This window comes from Chelon labrosus, assembly GCF_963514085.1.
Source record: "Chelon labrosus genome assembly, chromosome: 22".
NCBI classification, from domain to species: domain Eukaryota; kingdom Metazoa; phylum Chordata; class Actinopteri; order Mugiliformes; family Mugilidae; genus Chelon; species Chelon labrosus.
Genome location: NC_140355.1, coordinates 8,476,385 through 8,497,363, shown reverse-complemented (window position 1 = coordinate 8,497,363; position 20,979 = coordinate 8,476,385). Strand labels below are relative to the sequence as shown.

Below are 20,979 nucleotides of genomic sequence, written 5' to 3'. Positions count from 1 at the left end.
GTACACAGTTTGTTGGAGAAACATATTTGGGACCGTGAAAACCAGTTCTTGTACGTGTCTGCTAGGGGTTGCACAAGTTCAGATCTTTTAAAGCCGACTATTATGTGATGAAAGTCAAGTTGACACTGACTAGTCGCTGATGGTGTCACTAATAAAAACACAGTAGAAAGTAATTCTTTGCAACAATGAAATCTATGTTCTTGACCTAAATACATATGCTGTGCGCTGTGGGTGTGTATAGCCTGTATTAAAACAGGCAGCAACTCAGCACCATCGATAGCATTTAATAGTACTTAGCATCTTGTAAGATGGGATAGTGTAGCTGGGTAAAAAAAAAAAAAAAAGGGTAATTTCTCTGAAGCCTTGTCCGTGTGCTGCAGCTAAAGGTATAATATCTTTGACAATGAAATTTACCTCCAATCAACTGCTGTCAGGAGGATTTGCTGAACAGTTTGCTCTGCTAGCGTTAGCGGATGCCTTTTCAGATGTGGGTGCATTGCAGCAGTACTTTTGTTGTATTTCAGAACTGACTGGGCTTCATCTTGGTCATCTAACTGGTAGCATGTTCATTTCTACTTTTGTTGGGTTTTATTTATTGTCCTATCTTGGTGATTATTGTCAGCTCTTCTCCTTCAACAAGGGAGCTAAGTAAAGTAGCTATGACTCAAAGTGACTCACACCTCTATCACTTTCCTGCTCATGTGGGAGCACACACACACACACACACACACATACTGACTATAACTCTCACACACACACACACGTTCACACAGACAAACAAAGACTCTAAAGTGTCCCCAAGCAAAAGGTAGCAGCTGGTCTCAGCATCAAGTTGCGTGTTTTCGCAAAGAAATATCAAATGTCTGAGAAGTTCCCCCAAACATTCAAAGCGGTGCCGTTGGATACGGAGTAGACGCACACACACACACACGTTAAAGCGTGTGAACGGTGTGACATATTTTATGAGCCACTTCAACTTTCAGATGGCAAGGATGGAGAGAGAACACTTACTGTAATGAATCACTGATCAAGTTCTGGCCTATCGCACACACTCACACACAAACCCCCAGTCCACCCACCAGACAGGATCAGATGTCCGGAGCTGTGCTTTGTGGAGATTTGTTAAAAATGTCATGATATTTAGGCTAAATGCTAATAAATAAAAACTTCTTCTTCTTCTGCATTCATCCTTCTGTGTGAAAATCTGGCCTTTCTCTGCAGCCCTTTTCTCTATCTGTTGTTATGCAACCTGCTCATAAATAGAAAATGGTTGTGTCACTCAATTATTGTATTTATACTGGAAGTGGACAAAAGGCTCGGGCCGAGGTTTGTACCAGAGCCCACACAGGTTTTAAGCTTCCTTCCATTAACTTTATTTTTATTCCAGCATTAAAACACGGTGACTCATCTCGACTTCATCCCGGCCGCACAGGTGGATAATGTGGTGGTGGGCTTTTTGTTCCTATTTTTATCGTTTAGCAGCTCGGAAATCAATAAATTGCTAAACTCCTCATGTAAATTAAAACCCGGTACGTGTGCAACTGTGAACAAATATGCCAACCCGAGTAGGATTCAAAGGTGAGGAAGGAAGGATGGGGAGCGCGGAGAGGAAGCGAAGGGAGATTGTCGTCCGTTATAATTCCAAGAGGGAAACAGGTTTGACTCTCTGTTTTCTTTACATGTTCAATTGCACACAGCGCAATGAGGTGACTAGAGTAAGAAGCAGAGACCATCCAGATGCGCGATTTGTTTTTTTAGCTGCTGCCGGAGTTAAATCAGTCCCAATCCTTTGTTTCTTCCTGCTCCATGCTGTTTGCCTTATCCTCAGCCAGGTGGTTCCTGTTCTCCACCTTGTGTTATTCCAGTTTCATAGCTGTGTACAAATGCTCACAGAAAGCCACTAATGGTTTCCAACGCCTTTGAACTGCTCTCTGTTTAATAATTGTACATCAAGCCACATTAGTTGGTGCAAAGATACCAAATGGTCCTTTCATTTGCATAATAAAGAAAGATCATGATAGCCTAAACATGGATTAGTTAACTAATAAATTGGGGGTAACATGAGAAACTAAATAAATAGGACAGTTAATACAAAGATAAGTAAATGCAGAATCTAATTATACCAATTTATCAGCTTTTTATTTATAAATTAATGAATGCGTATCTTATTTTGGGGGCATTTATTTGCATATTTACAAATTTATTGAGTCTGCTAAAAGGAAGGACAAAAATGCTGAGACCACGCATCACTCTTTTAAATGAAGTAAATTTGTTGTATTGACCTAAATCAAATAAGTAGTCATTAAATCGGTCATGCCTGTAGTGTACACCGATCAGGCATAACATTATGACCACCTTCCTAATATTGTGTAGATCTCCCTTGTGCCTTCACACAGTTGTGACTCATCAGAGAATGGACGTGGGCCTTCTGACATGTTGATAGTGGGGGCCTTTGGGTCCTATGGGTGCCTCTGTGGATCGGGCTTGTTCAGTTTGGGATCTAGTGAATTTGGAGGCCAGGTCAACACCTTGTGCTGTTCTTCATGTTTTTTTGAATTGTTCCTAAACCGTTTTTGTGTGTGTGCCTGTGTCAGGCTGCATCCTGCTGGGGATGTCTGCTGCCATCAAGGAGTGTCATCGCTATGGGGTGGGGGGGTCTGCTCTGGTCTGGTCTAGGTGGGTGCTACATGTCTAAGTAGCATCCACACGAATTCCAGGTCCAAAAGTTTCCCAGCAGAACATTGCATTGTCACAAGATGGTCAATGTTATTCACTTCTCCTGTCAGTGGTTTTAATGTTGTGGCTGATCGGTGTATGTTTGAGCGAGTGAAGTAGCGAGAGGCAGACCCAGGTGTCAGCCATCACTCCTAATGGACCACTCTCCAAACACCAACAGATGAGGAAGTAGGTCTTGAGGCCTGGAAGAGGTTACAGGTCATTTATTTACTTGTGATTTTGGCAGTTCCTGTCCTCCATAGTATTTCTCCAGGCAACAGCTGAAGATTGAACCGAGTGTGTTTTTTCAGGTGAATTTTTGTGTTACTCCACATTTTGCGCCGGCATTTGTACTCGTGCCATTATCCTGTCAGTTATTCGGACATTTTTCTTACCACAGCTTCACAGTTAGTCACAGCCTTTTAATCGATTCCAGCAGGGCAAGTAACACAGTTTACAATTCAAATCCCCAGTTTGCACAGTTATGTAAGCCGCATGTGAAAGTGAAAACCAAATGTAAAACTGCATAAAAACACAAAAATTGAAATTATTTGATTTCCAGTAGTTAAAAAACATAAACTGCAACCACTTCAAAAAATACTTCTTATTCGAAAAGACAGAAAAACAAAAAAAGAGACTGATTTCACTCCTGTAGTCTCAAACATTACCAAAATATCTGAGGACACTCATAGCACATCTTATGCAAACAATTAATTTATTAGTGAAGAAAATAATTTCCACTTGTGAGCATCATAAAGTAAAGATTGATTAGGTCCATTGTTTGCTTCAAAGACTTTTACAGCCTGAAAGACAAGACGGTAATCCCCTCAGCGTGGGACCCAGGCTCATTAAAACACACCATCCTGAGAGGACCCCGGCACCAGCTGAACTGTGACCCATTTTGGGTGTGACCCTTTCGTTTAAGAAACCATCCTGCGGAGTCTATTATTCAGCATCCTGGGAACTAAACCTAAACACTGCGCTCCTTTTAGGGTACGAGCCAGGTCCGGTTTGAATGGGCACGTACGCGCAGCATCCATTATCTTTACCCACTTAACCTCTTGCGGGGTCACGGTAAGTGGGAACCTGTCCCAGTTTACATTCTGGGAAAGGCACTATATCCTGGAACATTGCTGCACTGTTAGATTTTTAATTTAATCGTATGAATTCATTTATGTTTTTTCTTTAGTCCGCTTGGCTGGTCATACTGAAATTTGTCATATTGGTGTGGGGCTGGACGTTTTGGGCTGGGCAAGAATTACAATAAAGTGACATGGTGTATTATTTGTCACCTTAAGAAAGCTGAACTTATGAATCTCCCTTTCCTGAGAAAGTGTGAGTTGTGTCAAACATTAGGCAACACACTGAACAACTCTACCTTTTCTCATCAAAACATTGACTAATCTTATACCATCATAGCTGACATCACCTGATGAGATCCAACCCCAGCCTCCCCATGTAATACCATGCAATCTGTTGCACTGCCTCTAATGATTCTTCTACGGCATGTTTTTGTTTGCCTTCTTCCCTCTTTGTCTTTAAATGTTGCAACACCTCTCCCTTGTGTTCGTGCGTTGCATTGCGCACTCCCACATAAAGGCCTCCTGGATTTGAAGGGGAGGATCTGAGGGGTGGAGCTCCACCTCTGTTCTGCCCTCCTCACACACACAGGTACACTTCTTTTTTAAAGGCTGTAATCCAAAGCTAGCAACCAGCAGCAGCAGCAGCAGCAGCAGCATTGACTATGTGGAAGTTGCCAGCGGTGGGAATGACCTGCACAGCCAATGCTGCACAGTAAAGCTAATTAACTGTACAGTCAAGCGACCTGATGTTGCTCTTAACTAGATGCACATTGCATTGTAAGAGCCTAGCTGACCATGGGGAGTTTTGTGGCTGATCTGTTTCTGCTCCTGCTGATTTCCACGGGGCATGTTTATGGAGGTAAGGTTATGCTGCAGAGGGAAGATCTCTCCTCCACTGTAAACTGTGACATGCAAAAGTTAAATCTGTTCCTGTGTTACATACATCGATGTAGCAGAACATTTTATGGTGTGAGCAAAAGGTATTCACATGTGAAAATTTGTTTTAATGGTTGTTCGCATGTATTAATAAATGTTGCACTGTGAATTCCACTTTCATTAAGAGTTCAAGGTTTCATAGAAACTTTTCATTTACAACCTTTGATTGACTTAAAATGCGTCTGTGACAGTTGATGCCTTATTTTTGAATCTATTCTTGAAAAGGCTGAAAATATGCTAGATTATATTTTGGTTGAATGTTCACATGTAATACTGTTTTATTGTTTTCATCAAGTCCCTCCTTAGACAATAGAAACTTTTGGTTTATGAACTGTTTTCCTCTGATGATGATACTCACAAGTGCAAAATACTGACGATACATTTTAAATCCACGTGACAAAGTCGGTTTAATTCTCCTCTTGATGAAAAAAGGGGGGTTTGTTTCCAAATCCACACACACACCAGAGTTAAGTTAACATTTAGGTCTGAACAGCTGCCCCCGGAGCTGCATTGACTCTCTAATCGACATCTCTCAACTCTAAATAACCGCCACTGAAATACCAACATTCATCCAAAAGCTTGCTGCATGTGCGGGAAAAATCTTTACAGAGTTGCACACATCTCTGTGTCGCCCTGACACCTGTTCATGAGACCACATTAAAGACCTGAATTAACATTAGAGGTGTCTGCAACTGTAGGAAGATTACTAATAATCCAATGTTCACTGCTTTCATGGAGGCAGATTAGAGACACATGCGCAGATATGGGTTATACCGACAGCGGGCTTATAGGCTTTATACAAAGAGGCATGCTGGGCCAGCCTGCTGACTGAGTACTTCTCTTTGAACCCTGTCTTATAACACATTAAAACAGCTTTAATAACAAACTTGATTTTCTGCAAGGAGTGCATTTCGCAATCAGAGATGAGACAGGATTTAAAGGCAAAAACAATTATAAGCCAATAGGGTAAATGATACTAGTGCACGCAAGCGAGAAGGATAATAATTCTAAATTGAAAAGCACATATAAAAAATGTAAATGTTTACAGTTCCTAAAATTTGAAAAAAAATATTCAGCATATTCAATGAGGACTTATCAAAAAACAATTGCATAACACAGCAATAGAAATAATATTATGTCATATATACATTCATACACTACAATTGTATATTTGTACACAACACTTTTCCCAAGTAATTTAATTATTAAATGTTCTGCTTCAGTTTGCACTCTCTTACCAATTAAAACCTTTAACTGACATAACAGGAAATAGAGAAAAGGCTATGTTTAAAGCTGTTTGTGTTTTTTAGTTTTTTTTTAGTTGGGTTATTTAAATACGTGAATTCATTTCTCTTTTGTGCGGTGCTCATTGTCACTCCACATTGCCATGGTGTTTACAGGAAGCTACGGACAGCTTTTAGTCAATCTGAATCTAGACACACACGCACACACAACCTCTGTTCGCTTCATGTCATGGTTTCCACAAATGGACCCTTGTTTTAACAGAGCGCTTCAATGCTGCTGCTTTGGGGGTCAAATTGATTCAATAAAGGCTGCTTTACTTTTTAGCGTTCGCAGTGAGCGGTCATTATTGGCCTCACTGCTAAATACATGTGCAATGCATTTACATACAGGCGGACTGTTGATCAGGTGTATCTAATTTTTACAGGTCTCTGGAGCAAAGTGCGTTTGGTGAATAAATCTTGATGCAGTAGAAATGTTTTCAGTATTTTTAGCCACACTGAATACATGGTTCCAGGGATGACAGTGCCCTTCCTTCCACTGCTTTGGTTCAGACTATCTAAACCACTATCAGTCTGATTGGCATAAATATACAGATACTCCCATACAATGTCCCATGTAGTGCCGTGATTTGTATTGGATGCGTTGACTTCACATTTTGTGCAGACAATTATGGTTTCAGGAAAAATAAATTGATCTGTGATAAGTCCTTGACTCTTAACTTAGTGTCATGATCAGGTCCAAATCTTAGCTTTTTGAGCAAAAATGACACTACCATCTTCAGCTGTAGTTTGTGTTTAGTGCTGATGAGCACATGTTAGCATGCTAGCTAATAAAGAAGGTGATTGTTACACTTTGTGTCTTTTTGTGGTGCTTGGGCTTCATTCACTTAACTGACCACACCCAAGACGGTAAAAGCGAAGCCTAGAGAAGCAGCCGTTAGTCGCCACCCTTTTGTTGGAGTTGTGTTAATAGATGTTTATTTTTGACAACTGGTCTCCAGTTTATGTTGCGGCACAAAAGCCATGTCGTAACAGTAACCATAACCATGACCATGGACCTGAACATCAGCATTTCATTGTGTTTACTTCAAAGTTTAGCCTTAAAAAGCCACTAGCATTGTTTAGATGACATGTCTCCCCATATAGCAGCCATGATAGTACAATATAACACATACTAATGCTATGACTGGAAAGACCATTCCGGTACATTTGTTCCCTTTTTAACTTAACAGCATGTACTGGGAAAAACAGCACCCAACTAATGACGTAATTTGTGCTTGAAGTTTGTACAACTAAAAGTCCCATTTGCTTCCTCTGGATCAGCGGTAACGTTTAATTAGCATGAGAACATTTAGGATGTCCAGCTGCAGAATGCATTAGTTGTCATTAATTGAATTCAGATAGCAGGTGCAAAGTGCAGAGTACATTGACAAAGGTCAGTCAATACAAATTAATGGAAGTGTCTTTGTTGGGAGAGGAACATCAGTCACTGCACCATCGGTCTCAGCTTTTAAGCCATGGAGGCGCCCTGAATCAACACTTTTGACACAACCATGGCATTACGTTGGGCAGCAGTTTTTCATGATACAGCATGAACATGGCTGTGAAAGCTGGACATTGATCTGGCTACAAGTTTGGCCTAAAGTTGTCATCTACTTTTTTTCATTGTTGCAGTTTCATTCTATGGTGATGGCTACATCCACCTGCGCACAGTGGAGACGTCCATTCAGACGTTAATCCACGTACGATTTCGGACCTCGAGTCAGACTGGGCTGCTGTTTTTGGCATCAGGACGCAGAGACTTCATGCTTCTGGAGCTGATCTCTGGACGCCTACAGGTGGACTATAACATATTAGCTGTACATATGTCAAATGCAACTGATAGGAATCTATGGATGGAAGCAGGCCAGTCTTAAGCATTTATTTCAAAGGACATAATCCAATTTGCAATGAGAGGAAGTGTACTGATTTGTGTTTTGGAAGAGAAACATGATTTTAATTCCGGTATTAAGGCTAAAGATCAGTGAAACCCATCTGAAGACTCTAACATAAAATGAATCCCAACTTCAAAACAAGTGGAAATATTCAGCCCCTTAGGGCATTTTAGCTCATATATATTGGCATTTACTATCTAGTGGAGGGCCAGAAAGAAGACTGAACACACACAGCTTGGTGTCAGATTGCTCACAGAGAGAAAAAAGCAAACCCCCTGGCACTGGCTTCATTTCAGAACAAGTTCCTTCATGACTGAGGTTAAGAGAGAAGACCACAAAAGTTAAATGGAAACACTAACTTCAAGGCAATGGAGCTGTTAATGAAAAAGCTTAGTTCCATTTGTTTTTGTAAAATAAACCCTACATCTAAAGATAATGACACATAATAATAACATTCAAGAATTATATCAACGTGTAATATAATTAAATATGATTTGCTGTTATTGCTTCCTGTTGTAGAAGTTGTAGTTTGTGTTTAGCCTCTGAAACAGAAATGAAAAATTTAATCCCACAAGCGTTAGTTTGTGGAACTTTTTCCTCACTCTTTTACTTCCCTCCTCCTCCCTCCCACTTCAGTTACGTCTGGATCTGGGCTCAGGCGAGCGTTCACTCCGCTCAGAGAAGGGCATCCATCTTAGTGATCTTGCATGGCATACTGTGGAGATGACCCACGACCGCCACAATATCACCATGACTGTGGACCGCAACTTTCACACCAGCCTGCGAATGCCAGGGCCAGATCTGGAGCTCAGCCTGGAAGATGGACTCCTTGTTGGGGGGACAGCTGGATTGAACCATCAGTACCTTGTCAACATCTCCACTGGGTTTAGAGGCTGCATGGATGAAGTTGTCTTCAATGAACACAATCTACTGGCCAGCCTTAGGCCATACTCTGGGTACAAGAGCGTCCATGAGGTATCTCTGGGCTGTAGTCCACAGTTTTCTGCAACAGAAGACGATGCTGTCAGTTTTTTCAGCTCGAAAGCCTTTATCTCTCTCCCACCATGGGAGGTTCTTCAGGAAGGGGTGTTTGAATGTGAACTGCACCCTTCAGGAAAAGAAGAAGATGGCATGGTTCTGTATAGCTCTGGCAACCAGGGAGAGTTTGTTGCGATTGAGATCAGACACGGTCACCTGGTGGCATCAGTAGGAAACATAAAAGGGAGCAAAACTGAGCTGCATTCTCTAACACACGTCCACAGCAACCACACCTGGTACCCCATCCAGCTGCTCTTAATGCCTCACAGTGTCCAGCTGAAGGTGGGCAAGGAGTTGATAAAGGCCAGTCTGAGTCAGGAGCTTCAGGTCATCCAGCTCAAAGGGCATCTTTTACTAGGAGGACTAAATGAAGAAGCCAGAGGAGAAGCACGACGAGCTGGACTTCCTTCTGTTTCATCTGGAGGAGGGTCTTTTAAAGGCTGCCTCCGAGAACTTAGAGTGAACACTCAAAAAACAGGCCTACCTCACGCAACAGTCACTAAGGACATCACTGTAGGCTGTTTGTCAGGCCACGCTCCACAGATAGTGACCATCACCAACCCAACAGAGCTTCCTGAGTTTGTTACAACCACACAGCCATTTATGAACAACAAGAAGATCCCCAACTTCTTGTTGCTGAGAAAGCTGGAGGTAGCAGAGGGGGGACGGGCACCTCTGGAACCCAAACACATAAAGGTAGAACTTGTTGTCTTCTGCTGATCTGTCATTTGAGTCTTCATTTTAGTCATTTGACATGTTTCATATATGTACATAAAAACATGAATGAGCTGAGGCTGCTTTTCATATGACAGCATTAATATACATACATATTTTCCTATTTACACTTTTTACCAGGTGAATTTAGATTTCCGCAAGTTGGGCATCCATCCGTCCCAGTTCATGTTTCGCATTGAGGAGCAACCTGTTCACGGCCAGCTCCGCTTGGACCTCAGTCCAGACCCCGATGGGACGCTGGACGAAGGGCAGAAGAGGACTGTCACAATAGGAACAGAGGAGAAGGACCGGACTTTCAGTATGCTGGACCTGTGGCAGGGCAGGGTGATGTACGTTCACAGTGGTTCAGAAGACCAGAATGACTTCTTCATATTTTCGGTCTTCTCCAGCAAAAAGAAGGGGCTTCCTGTGTTTCTGAGGGCCAACCGCCTGCACCGCTTTGATATCAGCATCAGTCCTGTAAACGACGCACCCGTGCTCAGTCTGCCAGAGGGAAACCTTTTCACTCTGCTGGAGAAGTCCAAACGACAGGTAGGTAAAGCAGAATGTCTGGATGGTATAAATATTTATTTTAAAGTAATTTAAATAAGCATTAATGCATCTGCTTTCCCCCAGCTGACAACAGATATGCTGAGAGTGTCAGACCCCGACAGCAGTCCTGAGGAGCTAGTTTTCAGCTCCCTGGGAAACACTGAAGCTGGATACCTTGAACACCAGGACTTCCCCGGCAGGTCAGTTCTATTGCTTTCCAGTGTTTCAGAAGTATTGTTTTTATTAATTACTGACATCTTTTGGTGAGTTGCCTGCTTGTGTCCAAACAACGACAAGCTTAGAAAAGGCTGCTTTCATAAAGACTAATTAGTACCATTTGCAGGTTTTCTTTTCAGTCATTGTTCAGGAGTTTAATTGCAAAATCACAAGTTAAACATGCAGGCCTTGTTCCACAAAAAAACCCCACAATATTCATGTATAGCTGATTAATATATGATTAATACAAATGAATTTACCGCCACAGTAATATTCCTGTTTGCACACAACCATCCGGACAGTAGATACCAGGATATTTCATAATGTTTAAAACCCCATGTGTATTTCCTTCCCACCAGAAATGTGGGCTGGTCTTTTGGAAAAGCAGCAAACTGCAGTAAAAACCCAGCTGAGACACATATTCTGTTGTACACATGGCCAATGAATGCTCCCATCCCACATGCATTAGTTGCAAAATGCTACATTTTGGAAACGGAATATGCTGTTTGTATGATCCACAACGTCGTCTTTATTTTGAAATCAGTGTGCATGTAAATGTACCGAGTGATTACCATGGCCTACATACTGTTCTGCAGCTTATCGTGCCCGCCAGTCTCCTTTTGCAGCGTCAGATAAACAAGCAGTAAAACAGGAAACAAAATGAAACAGAAAATAATAATTATAATTCTGGGATTGCATCCATTTTTCTAGGGCCGTCAACTTGTTCTCCCTAAATGATCTGGAGGAGGGAAAGATCAACTTTGTCCACACTGGGGTCCCCACTTCCAGGCTGGCATTCAGGGTCAGCGATGGGCAGAAGGCAAGTTATGTATAGCTTTCTCAAGATGCAATGAACTCAGAATTTGTAACATACATTTATACATATATATCCCCATTGTCATTTTGTTAGATGTTGCAGAAATGGATATATGGAAAAATGGATATCCATCCTTTTTAAACAGGTTATTTCTCATGGGTCTCCCCTTCTCATGTGCTTTCTCCCCTCTCCAGATGAGCAACACAGTAGTTCTTAGGGTTATGACCATGGCGCTCGAACACAAACTAGTAAATAACACTGGACTGGAGGTGAACCAAGGCGAGGCTTTCGTCATCACCACCAATCACCTCGCAGTACAAGTTAATGTGGCTGATAATGCAGTAGAAATCTGGTACAACGTTACAGAGTCGCCACAATACGGCGAGCTCCAGAGGTTACACTCTGGTGGTGACTGGAAACAGACGTCCTCCTTCTCTCAGAAACTTCTAGAAAAAGAACGAATCCGATATCTCAGCACCTTCCGTGGCCTTCAGACTCAGAACAACGTCAGCGATCGCTTCAAATGTAAAGTCCGCGTTGGCTCTGTGGATACTGAGGAGGTGGTTTTCCCCATAGTGGTACGCTGGATTCACTTCAAGGTGACTCGAAGCAAGATGGAGCTCAATGGCGTTCAGAGTGCAGCTCTCACTCCTGAGGACCTACATGTGATTTCTAAAGGTGTTAAACTCAACGAGAGAGACCTCTACTTTAGGCTCCTTACAGTACCAAAGAAGGGGCAGCTATTCTTCAACAGTACAGTTCTACGAAGGAACTCATCCTTCAGCCAAAAGAACATCACAGACGGTTTGGTGAAGTATGAGCTTCTGAACAGGCTGCACGATGACACGAGGGACACGTTCAGCTTTCGTGTGTTTTCCACACAGGCCAACTCAACAACCTACGACTTCAGGATCAACATCAAAGCCGAGTCGTCTGCTGTCACCGTTGTAAACAAGGGCCTTTTGATCCTGGAGGGAGGAAGTAAAGTAATCACCAAAGACATTCTGTTCACTCACACAGCAACTAACCGGGAGGTCCGCTACAGTATCACAGTGAGCCCCAGGCACGGGCATATAAGGAAGATCAACCTCTCTAACTCCACTTCGATTAACGACAACATTGTGACGTTCACAAATCAGGATATCGCTGAGGAGAGGATCATGTACGTTCACGATGACAGTGAGACCAAGCAGGATTTCTTCAAATTTCAAATTGCGGTTTACAAACCGCACAAGCACACGAACAAAAAGGAAGACAGAAACCCGGAGGAACACAGCTTTAATATCTCAGTGCAGCTCGTCAACGATCAGAGGCCCGTCAGGGTTGTCGATAAGGTTTTCAACGTGGCGCGAGACGGCCAGCGGTTGGTGACGCTGAACGACCTTCGTTACCGTGATGATGACTCTGACTTTGAGGACAGCTGGTTGGTTTACACACGCAGAGGAATTCCTATGGGAGATCTGGTGCTGGCCAGTGATCCTAGCCACAAGGTGTATGAGTTCACTCAGCGCGACCTCGAGCAGGTTAGCACGATTTATTTATAAAGATTCTCGATGAACTAGAATCACTGTGCAGTCAACGCTATGTGGATTTACAAAAGCAAACTAGATTTTGCAGGAAAAGTCTTCATTTAGAACCTTTCATACATTCTTACCTATGCCCTCTTGGGAGCGCCTGTCAATTTGACGGTTTTGGGAAACTTTTAGAAGTCTTGAAAAGGTGTGGCGATAGAGGGTTTAAGAATTGTGTGTATGTTTGACTCGTACTTAAAGAATGATAAAGATGTTTCTTTTCTATCTTCTCAGAAAAAGGTGTTGTTTGTCCACAGAGGAGTGAGTTTTGGGCGATTTGTTCTTTTCGTATCAGATGGGAAGCACTACGTTTCAACACTGCTGGAGGTGATTATAATATGTTATATTTTATTTCCAGATTGTGAAATAATCTGGGAGCACACCAAACTCTGGGCCACCAGGCGTCCCTCTTTAGTGTTTGTTGATGAACTTTTGCTTGGCCAGATGTTGAATTAGCCAGACAAAAATGACAGGAAGCATTGAATGTAGAGTAACCCAGCCAGTACGTAAGTGAGTCTTTTGAGGTGTAAGAATAGAATAAACAGAATAAACAGAATAAACTGTAAATGCTTTCTCTGCGGTGTCTCCTGGTGCAGGTGATGGCCCAGGATCCTTACCTGCAGGTGGAGAACAACACAGGTCTCATGGTCCAGCGAGGCGGGATCACGACACTGACCTCTGCTAACCTCAGCGTCTTCAGCAACCTCGACATCCGGGACCCGCTGGAAGTGACGTTCGAAGTCTTCCTTCCACCTAAACACGGTGTGCTCTGCTTTAATGATGGAGCGAGTTTGGCAGTGACAGAAGCAGATGCAATCTCAATATTCACCCAGAGGGACTTGGTGGTGGGGCGCCTGGCATATCACCACGACGGCAGCCAGGAGTTGTTTGATGGCTTCAATGTGACGGCAAGAGCGAGAGAAAGAAGCACAGAGAGGCGACAGGAAAAAGTGAGGAGGGAGGTACATCTGGACATTGGAGTGACAGTAAAAATATACCTGGAGAGTCATCAGAGGCCACCAACCGTCATAAGCAACCGTCCAGTGGTGGTGGCAGAGGGACAGAATGTCTCTATAAGCAGGGAACATCTAGAGGTAAGTCAAGGCAACTTCTTCACATATTGGACTCAAATTGGAGTTTATCCAGTTTTGTGATACTATGATGCGATGATTTCATGATGCAGCTAAATGTCCACTTGTGTTTTTTATCCACCAGGTGGTCCATGAAGACAGCCAGCCCTCAGAGATAGTTTTTACTGTCCAGATCCCTCCCACACTGGGCGTCATTCAAAGATTACTTGCTGACAACAAGCATCAAAACATGAATGGACAACAGCAGCACCTCTATGTGGTAAAGCCAACATTAGTCGAACATTGTCTGCAGTTTGTGCTTCTGCTAAAAACAGCTTGGGTTGTCACTACAAGTGAACCTTTCACATTTATTCAGTGAAATAAGAGAATCCTGAGTGGGATCATTATTACAATCCATCCCATCTTATTTCCTGTCTTTTTTCACGTAAATCTATCAAAATATGTCCAATGCAGGCCAACAACATTGCAGCAAGTGTCAAATGATTCATACAGAAATGGCACTTGAAAAGTTTGTCTGCTCCTTTGCTGCATATAGGGTATCAGAGACCAATCAACAACCTCCTTCACTCAAGAAGATCTCAATCAGGGATTGGTCATCTATGATCAACAGGCCACAGGAAGCACCAATGACTCTGTTGTGTTGGAGGCAACGAACGGCCTGACGAATGTCGGACCTATCAGGCTGGAGATTGATATCATCCCAATCCTGCTCCCTCTACAGGTACCAACTGTCTGCACAGATACTCTTTGAATCTCTGAGACAACTGTATGAAAACTCAGCAATAATTTACATAGAGGTTGAGTTCACCAACCAGTTGGGCGCACTTTCTTCTGTCCATTGATTCTGCAGGTTTCCAACTTGACCCTCGATGAGGGGACGTCCCTGCCATTGACCTCAGACATCATCAGGGTCGGCAATCATCACTTCTCAGGGATGAACTTCCTGTACCAGGTCATCGTTCCGCCACGATACGGTCACTTGGAGCACAGCCGGATTCCGGGCATGCCCATCACAGCTTTCACACACACTGAGGTTTGACTGAGCACACACAAAAACCACATTCGATTACACATTAGAAAGTTTCAAATACTGACGATTTTTCATAACGAAAGTGTTCCTTAAGATGAGAGTATTTCATCATCAATTTGCTCTGAGAAACAACTTTCAGCTCGCTCAAAATGCACACTTTTCTCTGACACATAGATTTTACATTAGATTAAATTGAACATTCTCCTCTGTGATAAAATGTTTGCTTCTGTTTTGTCAATTACTATTCGATGACGTTGGAGTCACTTTCTACTTTTGTTGTATCCACTCATCATCTGTTTCCAGGTGGAACGAGAGTACATTTCCTATATCCATGACGGCAGCGACACACACCGAGACAACTTCACCATTGTGGCCAATCAGACGGAAATCAGGAAACACAGCCTGCCCTGCACTGTTCACATCACCATCACGCCTGTCAATGACGAAACTCCTGTTGTTACAACCAACAATGGCCTCAAGGTGGGAAAACCCCAAGGGACACGGAAAAGGATGATTAGACAATAATTATTTTCAGTTTGTGCGACGACATTTCTGATTTGCTGAACTGTCCATATGGCTTGGTGTTTTGGAAAAAGATGGCGCAAGCCTGAATCGAACAGAACACACTGAACTTGATTATGCTAATACAATGTAGCAGTGAAAGGGATAGAAAACAAAACTTGCTAACTGAGCGTTAACCAAGAAGATTGATACCACACTTATGTATGTCGGATTAATATGAAGCGAGAGCTAGCATAAAGGCTTAGCATAAAGGCTCCCCATAAAACTCCTAAGTTGTTGTTATTTTGTTCCAGCTGCTTTCTTGTGCTTCCAGTCTTTACGCTAAGCTAAGCTAAGCTAACTGGTGCCTGGTTTTAGCTTCACATTTACCATACAACAATGAACTAGGTATACTTCCTCTCATCTGTCAGCAGGAAAATGAATATGTGTACCCTTCGGTTCCTCTTCAGGTGTGGGTGGGTTCGGTTACAGAAATAACCACAGATGACCTCAGTGCAGAGGACTCTGACACTCCACCAGAGGGCCTGGAGTTTGTCATCACCCCGCCAAGCAACGGTCACTTGGCTCTGAAGAGCGCCCCCTCCCGACACATCCTGAACTTCACTCAGAGCCACATACAAAGCAGACAGCTGGTGTTTGTGCACAGTGGTAAACGTATTTGTGGTATTTTTTAAAAAAAAAACTTTTAATATAACACTCGCGTTACTGATGCTACCCCTCTCCTTGTGCAGGTGCATTGTCAGGTGGCTTTCACTTCCAGGTGAATGACGGAGTGAACTTCGCCCCTCGCCAGATCTTTGGCACAACTGCCCACTCTCTGGTCCTCACCCTGCAGAGAAACCACCCCATGGAGGTCTACCCAGGTATAACTCAGCTTCAGCAAATCACCCCGCTTGCTCAAAGGTGGCACGTGTAATGACAAAGAGGCCTTTTGGCTATTACTTCCCTTCTTGTGTCCACACGGGAAAACCTATAATAAAAAGCCCACTAACTGTATAAGCCTGTCTGTCCTCTTGCTTATCAAATGAAACCTAACGTTTTTGTAGTATACAACAAGTCCACTGGGGGGCCTCAGTATTCCACATTGCATTATTCTTTGTGCTCCTTACTGGCAGGAAGATTGTATTCGCTTCAGTTTTATGAGTGTCATGCTGTTCTTATCAGCAGTTTTCAGTGTCAAGGTGAATTAAGTGAAACTGTTACTCTGATATACAACCATGTGTGAAACTTGCCTGACATGAGATAGATAATTCAGAATAAATTGTAGGTGTTTTTCAGGAATTAGTTTTGTGTTAGTTACAGTCATTCATCCACATCAATAAAAACTGACTCGGCTTGTTCTAATGTGCTAAGAAAAAACATATTTCAGCAGCCAGTCTCCGGGCCTGGAAGCACGGCACTGTCCACCAATGATCCATTTGATCAGAAAGCGTCAGAATCTCCTTTGTTTTGTTGTCTTCGTCTTTCCTGAAGGCTCTGTGACGCCGTTCTCTGAGCAGGAGCTTCTGGTTGTTGCCAACAATGTCAGTAACATCAGAAGAAACCAGTCCATGGTCTACGCTGTGACCGCTCCTCCCAAACTCGGCCGTCTGGTCCGACGCATGCCCGACAACTCTACGAGAAACATTTCCACATTCACACAGAGCATGGTAGGGGCGTCTCTGTCTGCATGTCTATTGGTATATGTATATTTTTGATGCCGTTCACCTCCGATCACATGCATTGTCCGATCAGAGGTTCTGTTTCTCCCTCCTCATGTCTTTCTCTCCCTTTCAGGTGAAAGAGGGAAATATCCTGTATGATCAGAACAAGCCTGAGTCCGTGGGATGGTCGGCTGCCGACACCTTTTCTTTCACAGTGTCTTTTCCTCCTGCTTTTCTCCCGCCACACACCTTCACCATCTTAATCTCCTACCAGGCCAATGAGCATCATCACAGCCCTCAACACAAGACCAGACTACTGAACAATGCAGGTACTGCCTCTTTATCAGATCAATAAAGCGTCCTGTTTTAGGAATAATGTAGATGCAAGAGGAGCAGATTTCCTGTCCATATCTGTTACTCAGGTGCCGTGGTCGCAGAGGGAGGGCGGGTAATGATTGACCAGTCCAAGCTTGACGCTTCCAATCTCCTGGGAAAAATTCCTGAGTCCCACCGGAAAGATCATCACATCCTGTATCGAGTGATTTCTCTGCCCCATCATGGGACTCTGTCTATACGAGGACATAATCTCACCAGGTGCTTAGCTCTTTTCTTCTGAATTAGCCGCAAAAAAAAGCATGAACAGAACTGAACAGAAACAGTATGTCCGTTCCGCACACTAACAAATACACAAGTGAAAATTGCCGATTTGATCTGATTTGTCAAAATAAAGGATATACCACATTCTGCAAATGGACGAAATATTAACAACATTATCATCTTCCCAGGAACCAACCAGATTTCTCTCAGGTTACCCTGAATAAGTTTGGCATCACATACATCCATGATGACTCTGAGACGACAAGCGACAGCTTCACTTTCCGGGCTTGGGCGGCTCCCCTGGATCTCTCCTCTTCCTTGTTGTCCATGTCTCCTTTGTCCTCTGATTCCTCCTCTTCCACCTCCTTTTCTCCTCTCTATTCAGCCTCACCGTCCTCCCTTTCATCACTGGACACGGTCTCTTATAACCGTGCAAAAGACAGCGTGGCAGTTACGGAGATGTTCAACATCACAGTGACACCTGTCAACGACCAGCCACCGCTGATCAGGAGCAGAGCCCCGAGTATGAAGGTCGTGATCGGGGAGAGAGTCGTTCTTGGACCAGACAATCTTCAGGTGGGCCAGTGCAAAGTGGACAGGTGTTTATTTGGGTCCAGCTGGACTATTGCGGTCACATGTACACGATTTACTAATGAATTAATGATTTGTTCTTTTATACTTAATTCGTTTTCTTCATGTGCACATAGAGACTAACCATCTCTACATGTACAGGTTGAAGACCATGACACCCCACCAGAGGAGCTGCACTACCTTGTGATTAGTAAGCCCAACAACGGTTACTTGACGCTGGGGGAAAGACCAGAGCCGGTGACCTCTTTCACCCAGTATGATGTCAACCACGGGAGGCTGCATTTTATACAGCAGGTGAAGGAGAATGCTTCTCTGGTTAATTTGTGCAAATATCTGTGTATCAGGGATGGATGCGAACACATCTGCCATTTGTATGCCTTCACGTTGGTGAGATTAGAACCTCAGGTTATAAGTCCATGGACCGCTTTCACATTCTTGTGATCGCAATATCTCTGAAATACTTTGAGGGAATTTTAAGAATTTTGTCAAAAACCTCTGCTTAGACTTGGAGGACAGAATGATTGGAATTTGGTCAAAGGTCATTGTAAACTCACAAAACAGATTTTTGGCACCACTGACAATCTGTATCCAAAAGGCTAACCCTAACCGTGAAAAAAAGTCTTCACTACATATATTATTTGAGCAAGTCCACACAGACATGGATGTAAACTCAAACCTGTCTGGTTTGGTGGAGGCAGTATGTCCGTTCCGCACACTAGGCATACAACCTCAAAGTAATAATAAAATTGGTTAGATTAAGAACCCAACGATCTCCATTTTCTTTTATTGTCCTTCTTTTCTTCGTGTCCTTTCTCAGGGTGAGCCCTCAACAGGCGTTTTCTACTTCAACGTAACCGACGGTCATCACCGTCCACTCTATAAACTGTTTAGTTTGGAGGTGATTAAACCTTCCGTATTCATGGTGAACAACACTGGCCTGTCATTGGTCCAAGGCCGGACCGCTGTGGTCCTGGCGACCAACCAGCTGGCCGCTCAAACCAACGGTCGCACCCCGGCCAATATCTCCTACACTGTCACTACGCACCCCCGCCATGGACGCATTGCTATCAACGACCAGGAAGTCACCATCTTCTACCACGAGGACCTCCAGTTGGGTCGCGTTGTCTATCACATGACTGATCTCAGCGAATCGGAGGACAGCTTCCAGATCTCTGTGTCAGCCTCATCTCCCGGGGTTGACTATGAAAATGTAACAGCACAGACGGTGAAGGTAACTGTACGGCCTCTGATCTTCCTGAGAGAGCCGGTTAGAGTTCCCAGTGGTATCGCTGTGAAACTAGGGAAAGCCATGATCGACGCGTCTGAACTGGCAAGAATCAGCCGAGCAAACCCTGTCTTTGAGGTTCTCTCTCCTCCAAAACATGGGAAACTAGTCAAGGTAAAGCTGTTTATTGTCAGTGTAAAATTTGAATGTCTTGTGGATTTCTTCATACAAGTGTCTGTTGTTGACTCTCTCCATTGCTCTGTGTTTCTTTGTGTATGCAGATAACCTATGACCCTAACCAAGCCTCAGAGGTCCTGAAGTCATTTACGTTTAGAGATGTGGTGCAAGGTCGAGTCGCCATCGAGGAGACTCTCAGTGACAGCGACAACCAACTCCTTAATAATAAATCTACTCTGACGAAAGCACGAGGCCATGCTCCAGCCACACCTCTCAATGATTCTTTCATCTTTCTGGTGAAGGCCGGAAACGTCCAGCCTGCGAAGGGCGAGCTTCACTTCACCATCTTGCCCCACCACCAGATGCGTCATGGCCCGAGTGGTTTCAGCAAAGTAGACGGTGCAAGCCGTGAACACACAACCGCTCGTCTACCAGCGCACAACAGGACTACTACCGGAGGGGGAAGAGGAGGAGGACGAGGAGGATCCGTGACGCACAGTGGGGTCGGAGTGAGCTTGCGCCCGCAAATTTTGTCACATAAGAACCAAAACAGGACACAGCACAAGCCGAGGCCTCACGGTCGCTGGGGGAACCACACACGCAGCGGGAATCATCGAGGAAGATCAGAGAGCAACACAGAGGGACCAGCAGGAGGTCACGGTCATGCCCTACAGCCCCACACCCCTTCTATCCCGGAGAAACACACTCCAGTGAACCCTCCTGACACCCACCCAGTTCACGTGGAGGTTCTCCCTCGCCCTGCCTCCGACCCCCTCCTCATTATCCTGCCGCTGCTGGCCTGTTTGCTTCTCATCATAATCCTTGTAGTTTTGATTCTGGTGTTCCGCCACCGCAAAGAGAAACAGGCCCGGCTGCAGCTCATCCAGGAGCTTGCAGCACTTCCATTACCCCCTGAGGATAGCCCTTACCTGGGCAGGTCCGAACGGAGCGTGGCCATGCCCTCTGTGATGGTCACCCCACTCAACTCTGCTAGCTGCCCGACCTCCCCAAGGGTACCCTTAAGTCCCAGGAGGAAGAGCCTGGCCCCAGGGATGACCTTCTGGGGGCCAATTGAAGCTGATATTGCAGGGGCTGATGGGGATATCAGAGGCTTTAGCAGTAATGAAAGAGAAAACATAGCTTGTGGTAATGCACTCCCAGCTACTACTGCATGCTACAAGACCTCTGTGAGATCTCGCTCCCCAACTCTAAAAGAGAACCAGTACTGGGTTTGAGGCAAGTGATTTAAAGAAAAAAATAACTGTGCCTTAGAGGTGTATTTTA

At 44.0% G+C, this 20,979-nt stretch overlaps 1 protein-coding gene across 1 annotated transcript; it reads left to right on the top strand.

Annotated features, from left to right (window-relative positions):
* The first annotated feature begins 4,491 nt into the window (after positions 1 to 4,491).
* Positions 4,492 to 20,973, top strand: LOC311508100 (chondroitin sulfate proteoglycan 4-like). Its single transcript, XM_084572742.1, has 22 exons — positions 4,492 to 4,656; positions 7,652 to 7,815; positions 8,548 to 9,645; positions 9,805 to 10,215; positions 10,300 to 10,415; positions 11,143 to 11,251; positions 11,443 to 12,771; positions 13,054 to 13,146; positions 13,416 to 13,913; positions 14,035 to 14,169; positions 14,446 to 14,631; positions 14,761 to 14,943; positions 15,244 to 15,420; positions 15,912 to 16,110; positions 16,194 to 16,325; positions 16,936 to 17,111; positions 17,239 to 17,434; positions 17,528 to 17,699; positions 17,891 to 18,278; positions 18,435 to 18,587; positions 19,111 to 19,692; positions 19,800 to 20,973. Exons 1-22 carry the CDS (start codon positions 4,593 to 4,595, stop codon positions 20,928 to 20,930), a joined length of 7,692 nt encoding a protein of 2,563 aa, XP_084428868.1. The 5' UTR covers positions 4,492 to 4,592; the 3' UTR covers positions 20,931 to 20,973.
* The last annotated feature ends 6 nt before the right edge of the window (positions 20,974 to 20,979 follow it).